Here is an 8,717-nt window from a genome sequence, read left to right as displayed (position 1 = left end):
GAAGGATGTGGAAGCTTTGGAGAGGGTGCAGAGAAGATTTACCAGGATGTTGCCTGGAATGGAGAGGAAGTCGTACGAGGATAGGTTGAGAGTTCTCGGCCTTTTCTCGTTGGAACGGCGAAGGATGAGGGGTGACTTGATAGAGGTTTATAAGATGATCAGAGGAATAGATAGAGTAGACAGTCAGAGACTTTTTCCCCGGGTACAACAGAGTGTTACAAGGGGACACAAATTTAAGGTGGAGGGTGGAAAGTATAGGGGAGATGTCAGGGGTGGGTTCTTTACCCAGAGAGTGGTGGGGGCATGGAATGCGCTGCCTGTGGGAGTGGTGGAGTCGGAATCATTGGCGACCTTTAAGCGGCATTTGGATAGGTACATGGATGGGTACTTAATCTAGGTTAGAAGTTCGGCACAACATCGTGGGCCGAAGGGCCTGTTCTGTGCTGTATTGTTCTATGTTCTATAGCATTATAGGAGAACTACCTGTAATAGTAGACATGGGAAATCACTTGGAGCCCGGAGAGGTATGGAGAGGGAGATATGTTGAGGATATTCCAACATACAAGCCCTGGATTAGATATAGAAGTTTAGAAATGTTAGAAAAAATAAAGTATTTGAATGCTGTTCAGGTGGTATCTGAATGTTTGCTTCTTTTACCTAGAACCGGTGTCTGTTCCTGAACTTAGATTTTTATCATCTCCACCAAATGCCTCTTGTTTTGGGAGCTCGGTGTCAATCTCCTGTGAATCTGTCCAGGGATCCCTCCCCATTCACTACACATGGTATGAAAGGACCCCATCTCAAGATTCAAAGATCTCTAACACAAATAAACTGGATCTACATTGTCAATCCTTCAAACAGCAACATCATCAATATTACTGCACAGCCTCAAATACTCAAGGAGAAAAATCCAGTGAAATGGTTAATGTGTCAGTCACACACAGACCAGGGGAGAACTGCAGTTATGTGGCGCAAATCAGCACCAGTGGTAAGTTACACTGTAAACAAACAATGTAATTGTCAAAATATTAATTTCTCACAAATTAGTTGCTGATTTTGTTCATGCAGTCAGTCTGAAAAATTGGATCTGGCCAAATTTACTCCATCTGGTTTTCAATAGATCTGAAAAAGACAATTCAGTTGAATAAGGATAAGATTATACAATGTCTCAAAAACATGGATAAACTTTGCAGAAATTCCAGTAATCCCAGAAAAATAAAATATCATCAAATTGATGAGTCTTCAACAGCTGAAATAGCTACTGTGACTTCCAGCTCCTGCATTCTCATTTAGGATGGATGTCAGGAGAGAGTGTCAAAGAGTTTATCTAAAATGGAAGTGACTGAGCACAATCTCTGGACATCTAAAGCATTTACAGCCATTGCTTGTGGAAGTCTCCTCACTCCTGCAATGCAGGAAGTGCAACAATCAATCTGTCCAGAGACAACTTCCACAAACGACAATGTGAAAATCACTAGATGACATTTTTAATTGGGGGATAAATATTATCCATCTACTGGAGTAACTGCACTATTCTTCTTCAAGATAGTGCCCTGGATCATTGACATTGATCAGAGTTGGCAGATTGAATGTCAGTTTAGCATCTTACCGAAAAGGTAGCACTGCCAACCCTGCAGCACTCTTTCACCAACGCACTGGAGTGACAGCATTCAATTTTATGCTCAAACCCCGGCCCAGATGTAAATATTCTTTGTAACATGGATTGCTGGCTGGAATGTGTGTTAGAAACAGAGTTAATAATAGCGTTTAAAAGGGAAGTGACAGTATGCTAATAAACTCAAAGAACTGTAGATACTGCAAATCTGAAACAAAACCTGAGATTGCTGGAGAAACTCAGCAGTTCTGGCAGCTTCTGTGGAGAGAAAGTAGATTTAAACTTTCAGATCCAGTCACCCTTCTTCTGTTCTAAACTTCCTTCTTCTTTGCTGTAACATTGCACCATCTCAAATTACAAATAGAAATCTCAGATTTACATTGACTAGAAACTGACTGTATCAGAATCAAAATGGAGCAAAGACTTGGTTCTGAGTTAAGGATGCCTTTACCATCTTTGAATGTAACAGTTTAAACAGCAGGAACTGTTTCATCACTGTTGCTTTCAGTGAGAAACATTAGAATAGTCAGACTAAAAGAGAAGTGCATTTTTCCTGAGCGGCCGTATATATACCCTCACTTACTCCAGTTATTGACAATGGACACATGCTTTAGCTTCAGAGAAGATCAGGGTCAGCAGCAGGTGAACAAAAATTTACCCATAAACTACATTTGTACAACCTGATTTCTGATGTTAGTAGGTTGTGAATTCAAATTACCCTTCACAGATTAAATTCCATGTTGTCCGACCCTGGAACAGTGCTCTATTGCTGGAGGGACTGTTGGGATGTTATACTACAGACCATGACATCCTTCAGCTGGTACAATTCAAGGAAGAACAGGAAAATTCACTCAGTATTTCATCAACTTCACCCCTCAGTTAAGATGATGGAGAGCAGATTATCTGGTGATAACATTTGTGGGAATTTCTCAAGTATGCAAATTAGCTTCTGTTTCCCCACGTCACAACCAGGATTACAATAAAGGGAAGAGCTTTGTGGGTTGTGTAGGATTTAAAGATGTGCTGAGGTTGTGAAAGATGCAGGATCAGCACAATTTATTGTGAGATTTTGAATTAAATGAATGACCTGAATCACATCTGAGGGACTTAGCTGCAGGTTCAATGGATGTGAGGGCTTTTGCCTGAAACAGCGAATTTCCTGCTCCTTGGATGCTGCCTGACCTGTTGTGTTTTTCCAGCACCTCTCCAATCCAGGCTCAATGGATGTAGGGAGCCTTGGAGACAAGCAATACGATCTGAACAGGGGAATATTAATGAATATCGGTTATTTGTTCACTGACACTGATGGCAGTAATTCCTGGTCTAATATTTCCCTTCACATACAATGTGGAGCTGAAGTTCCTTTTCTATCATGGCCAGAATCAAAGTTATTAGGTCTCCAGAAATACATTTTCCGGTGAATATTTTATTCATTCACTGGATGCAGGCATCACTGACGAGGCCAGCATTTATTTCCCATTCTGAATTGTTCCGAGTCAGCCACATTGCTGTGGGTCTGGAGTCACGTGTAGGTCAGACCAGGTAAAGATGGCAGTTCCTTTCCCTCAAGGACATCAGAACCCGATGGTTGTTTCCTGACAATCGACAACAGATTTGTGGTCACTATCAGACTCTTAATTCCAGTTTCTTTTGTTTGATGAATTCAAATTCCACTATCTGCATGGCAGGGATCAACATAGCTCTCCAAAACATTGCTAGGTCTCTGGATGAATAGTCAAGATTAGAGTGGTGTACTGGAAAAGCACAGCAGGTCAGGCAGCATCTGAGGAGCAGGAAAATCGACTTTTTGAGCAAGAGCCCACCATCAAGGATGCTGCCTAACGTTCTGGGCTTTTCCAACACCACTCTAATCTTGACTCTGATCTCCCCAGCATCTGCACTACTCACTTTTGCCTCTCTGGATTAATAGTCTAGCAATAACACAACTTGGTCATCACCTCCTTGAGTGATGAGAAGGGCCAGTTCTTTGGCTGGAATTATATGTTTGCACAGGACACAAAGGGGATGTCGGGATTGGAGTCCTTTAACAGGCTCAGTAGGTAATGCTGTGCTCCCATCTGTGAGATATGGGAAACAATTAGAAATGATCATGAAAGATGGGTCACTGACAGGTCACAGTGGGAACACCCGGCTGGTGAGGGGGTGGACATTACACTGAGATTATACTTTCCAAATCCATTACATCAGACAGGCGTTTTTCCCAATCTGACAATGTTGCTGTTTTGGTTAACTATAGTAAAAAAAGGTTCATCTGAATGTTATTCCTTTGTTTAAATAGGAGCTGATTACTGCTATAAAATTTCAACAGTATCATCGAAAACTACAAATTCAAACGTCACGTCTCAACTTAATATAAGGTACGACTATCTCAGCGTTAGTGTTTGATGACTTCCATGTGATAGATTAAATCCGCTTGAACAATGTTTTGTTATTCAGGATGGAAATCATTTCCGATTTCACGACATAACTCTCAGAATGGAAATGGGGCTGGATTGACATCAGGCTGTGGCATTAGCCTTTGAAAAAATTATGATATTTGTGTTGGAAATAAGAACAAGAGGAAAACAGCTACAGGTTGCTGGCCCTCAGATCCATTATTCATCACAATTACTACCTTGATTGGATTTCATGATGACTATGAATGTCACATTGACCTTGCCTTTTTCCACCCCGGTGTGGTCCTGAGGGAAATGTTAATAAATCTGCTGTGTGTTAATAAATCTGCTCAGCATTGGTCTCACTTGGGAGGAACACCTGGTCAACTTTGGACAAAGTTGCAGTGAAGAGGCCTTCTTCTTGATGGTATTCTCAATGTGGTGTAGGAGATACCAGGTACCTTACAGTGCAGAGTCATAGATAGAGTCATAGACTCATACAGCACAGAGACAGATCTTTTGGTCCAACTCATCTGTGCTGACCAGACATCCCAATCTGACCTAGTCCTATTTACCAGCATTTGGCCCATATCCCTCTAAACCCTTCCTATTCATATACTCATCAGATGCCTTTTAAATGTTGCAATTGCACACACTTCCATCAAAGAAACAAAAATATATAATCAAGGCAGAATGGAATATTGTTTTGAGGAAGTCTGTTCACATGATGGTATTTGATGTATCCTTTTGGCTGGTACAAGACATTAGGTGATTGTGAGTAATGGTGTCAAGATGTTCGAAATAGATCCCCCAGATGTTGACGTTGCCATAGTATGTCGACAGGAAGGATTTGTTAAACGTGAGAGGATGCAGTAAAGATTCACAAGAATGTTGCTGAGACTGGAGGGTTTAAGTTAGATGGAGAGTTGAATAGGCTAGGGCTTTCTTCCTTGAAGCTTTGGAGGCTGAGGGATGACCTTACAGAGGATTATAAAGTTATGAGGGCCATGGATCCGTGAATAGCCACGGTCTATTTCCTTGGGTGGGGGAGTCCAAAACTGAAGGACAAAGGTTTAAGATGAAAGAGGAAAGATTTAACAAGGATCTAAGGGGCAACTTTTTCATGCAGAGGGCAGTGCAGGTACAGAACACTCTGTCAGAGGAAGTAGTGGAGGTGGGTACAATGATCACTTTAAAAGGCATCTGGATGGATATATGAATAGGAAAAGTTTAGAGCGATATGGGCCAAATGCTGGCAAATGCAACTCGGGATGTCTGGTCAGTGTGAACGAGTTGGACTGATGGTCTGTTCCCATGCTGTGTGATTCTATGATTCTATCTATGACTCTGTCAAAGAAGAACTAAGAACAAAGAAAATTACAGCATAGGAACAGGCCCTTCAGCCCTCCAATCCTGTACTGATCCAGATCCTCTATCTAAACATGCCACCTATTTTCTAAGGGTGTGTACCCCTTTGCTCCCTGCCCATTCATGTATCTGTCTAGATACATCTTAAATGACACTATCATGCCCACCTCTACCACCTCTGCTGGCAACGCATTCCAGTATGCACCACCCTCTATGTGAAGGACTTTCCACGCATATCTCCCTCAAACTTTTCCCCTCTCACCTTGAACTCATGAGCCCCCCAGTAACTGAGTCTCCCACCCTGGGAAAAAGCTTCTTGCTATCCACCTGGTCTGTACTTCTAATGACTTTGTAGACCTCAATCAGGTCACCCATCAACCTATGTCTTTCTAATGAAAATAATGCTAATCTACTCAACCTCCCTTCATAGCTAGTGTCCTCCATTCCAGGCAACATCCTGGTAAGCCTCCTCTCCACCCTCTCCAATGCGTCCACATCCATTTGGTAATGTGGTGACCAGAACTGTAGGCAGTACTCCAAACATGACCGAACCCAAGTCTTATACAACTGTAACATGACCTGCCAACTGTTGTACTCAATAACCCGTCAGATGAAGGAAAGCATGCCGTATGCCTTCTTGACCACTCTATTGACCTGCATTGCCACCTTCAGGATACAATGGACCTGAATACCCAGATCTCTTTTTACATCAATTTTCTGCTCCTCGTATGCTGCCTGGCCTGCTGTGCTTTTCCAGCACCACTCCAATCTAGACTCTGATCAACAGCATCTGTAGTCCTCACTTTTGCCCTTTTCCATTTACTGTAGAGTTCACTCTTGAATTGGATCTTCCAAAATGCATCACCTCACATTTGTCCAGATTAAACTCAATCTGGCATTTCTCGGTCCAACTTTCCAATCTATCTATGTTCTGCTGTATTCTCTGGCAGTCCCTTTCGCTATCTGCTACTCCTCCAATCTTAGTGTCATCTGTAAACTTGCTAATCAGACCACCAATACCTTCCTCCAGATCATTTATGTATATCATAAACAACAGTGGTCCCAGCACACAGCCCTGTGGAACACCACTGGTCACAGATCTCCACTTTGAGAAACTCCTTTCCACTACTACTCTCAGTCACCTGTTGCCTAGGCAGTTCTTTATCCATCTAGCTAGTACACCCTGGACCCCATACGACTTTACTTTCTCCACAGTCTACCATGTGGAACCTTATCTAACGTCTTACTGAAGTCCATGGAGATGGTGAGTCCTATTTTCACAGTCAGCCAATGGTGGAACAACTGGGTGTTTATCTGGTGGCAGCTGGACCTTGTGTCATGTTAAGTCAATGCTTGATGGAGATCTTTCCATTTTCATTTGTGATGTACATAGTCATTTTGCAGAATTCACTTCACATTTCCACGCTATTTGCTCAAACTGCTGACAGCAAGTATCAGAAATTGTCATCTGTTATAAACACTGAGGAATTGAGTCTTTGAATTTCCAATGGTTCTAGCAGAGTAAAAAGAAACAAAATATCAAACACAATGGAAATGAGAAGTGAAAATTAAACAGAAATAGAGAGTGGTGGATGCACGCAGCAAGTCAGACCATATGTTTGGAGAAAACAAATAAGGAGCTCCGCTAAAGATCTAGCCAATATTTGTTTGGTCATATCTCATTGTTACTCATGAGATTTTTCTTCATTTCCTGTTTCAGACACTATCAAACATTCAAAAGTACTTCCTTAACTGTAAAATGCTGAGGGCCATTCAAAGGTCATGAAAGGTGTTATATAAATGTTAAAGCCTCCTTTCTTTAAACAAGTGCCCAAGAACCAATTGTGAACACACACTGACCCTTTCCTGTTCTCTGTATCACAGTCTGGTTTACATTGTGGTCGGTGCACTGGGGGCCATGATCATTGTTTTTGCTGTTTCTCTGCTTTTGTACCTGAGGCAAGTCAAGAAGGGTAAGTGTCGCTTTCTCCTTAATCATTTCATGAAATGTCAATTGCTTGCTGTATGAATTGCAATTCATTGTAAATAGCAAACATTAATTAATAAATTGGAGTAACTTGTTCCACGTTCTGGTCCAGATGGATATAACCTAGGAGAATAATAATTAATGTTTCTCACTAACAAGAGGTGGAGTCTGGAGGAAGGAGAAGTCTACATTGGTTTAGACTGACAGAAGTGAATGACAGGAAGTGATTTGGTCAATTGAAATTTAGATAGACCTTGATGTAACGTATTTTTGAAACATGGACATTACAATTGCAAGTATTGAAGACTTCATAAGTGGAATTTCTCCCATTTGATCCAATAATAATCAGTTGCAGTCAAATTCAGGAGCAGTACTTCCTCTTTAAGAGAATTAGATGTAGATTCAGATGCCCAATATTGAAATCCTGACTGATTGCCGAGTTTGGTTCTGGATTCTCTGTAGGATCTTGTCAGGGTAAAATCTGATGGAAAACTCAGCAGGTGTGGCAGCATTTGTGGGAAGAAAGCAGAGTTAACATTTTAGGTCCAGTGTCTCTTCATCTTCATCTGCCAGACCTGCTCAGCTTCTCCAGCAACCTCAGGTTTTTTCCAGATCTCCAGCATCTGCATCTCTGTATTTTATAAAATCTAATGAGGTTTAGTTTACTGTAAAGTAAATCTCTGTTAAGACCAAGATGATTCTTTCTCTACTATTTCTGTTTTTTTAAGGGGAAATCTTTCAGTGAGTGGTCTTTTCCTATGAATGCCTGAATTCCCCAAGTTCCCAACAATCTATTGGTTTCTGCTTTCAATACACCCAGTATCTGAGTGTTCACAACTGTCTGGGGAGAGGCTTCTGAAGTTTCACTCATCTTTGTGTGAATACATTTTGCTCAATCTCGGTCCTAATTTGGCCCACCCTTTATTCTGAGACCATGACACTCAGCTCCAGAATCCACAGCCAAAAGAAACAGTTTATCAACGTTTGCCTGTCAAGTCTGGCGTGGTGGCTCAGTCGTTAGCACTGCTGCCTCACACAGCACTAGATACCCGGGCTTGATTCCAGCCTCGGGTAACTGTGTGGAATTTGTATGTTCTCCCTGTCCGTATGGGTTTTCTCCGGGTGCTCCAGCTTCCTCCTCCAGTTCAAAGATGTGCAGGTTCAGTAGGTTGGTCGTGTTAAATTGTCCAGGGATGTGCAGGCTGGATGGATTACCCATGGGATTTTCAGAGATACAGTAATAGAGAAGGGTGTATGGGTCTGGGTGGGATGGTCTTCGGAGGGTTAGTGTGGACTCAATGGGCCAAATGGCCTGTTTCCCCACTGCAGAAATCATAGATGCTATGATTCT

The 8,717-nt window shown here is 41.9% G+C and overlaps 1 protein-coding gene across 1 annotated transcript in view; it reads left to right on the top strand.

Annotated features, from left to right (window-relative positions):
* LOC122562925 overlaps positions 1–8,717 on the top strand; it is a 105,914-nt gene that overhangs the window by 20,218 nt on the left and 76,979 nt on the right. The window contains exons 5-7 of the mRNA XM_043716227.1: positions 662–988; positions 3,915–3,993; positions 7,264–7,352. Coding sequence (XP_043572162.1) covers positions 662–988; positions 3,915–3,993; positions 7,264–7,352 — 495 coding nt within the window. The remainder of the gene's footprint in view (positions 1–661; positions 989–3,914; positions 3,994–7,263; positions 7,353–8,717) is intronic.

Source organism: Chiloscyllium plagiosum, chromosome 26 (assembly GCF_004010195.1).
Source record: "Chiloscyllium plagiosum isolate BGI_BamShark_2017 chromosome 26, ASM401019v2, whole genome shotgun sequence".
Classification (NCBI taxonomy): Eukaryota; Metazoa; Chordata; class Chondrichthyes; order Orectolobiformes; family Hemiscylliidae; genus Chiloscyllium; species Chiloscyllium plagiosum.
This window is presented reverse-complemented; position numbering and strand designations above follow the sequence as displayed.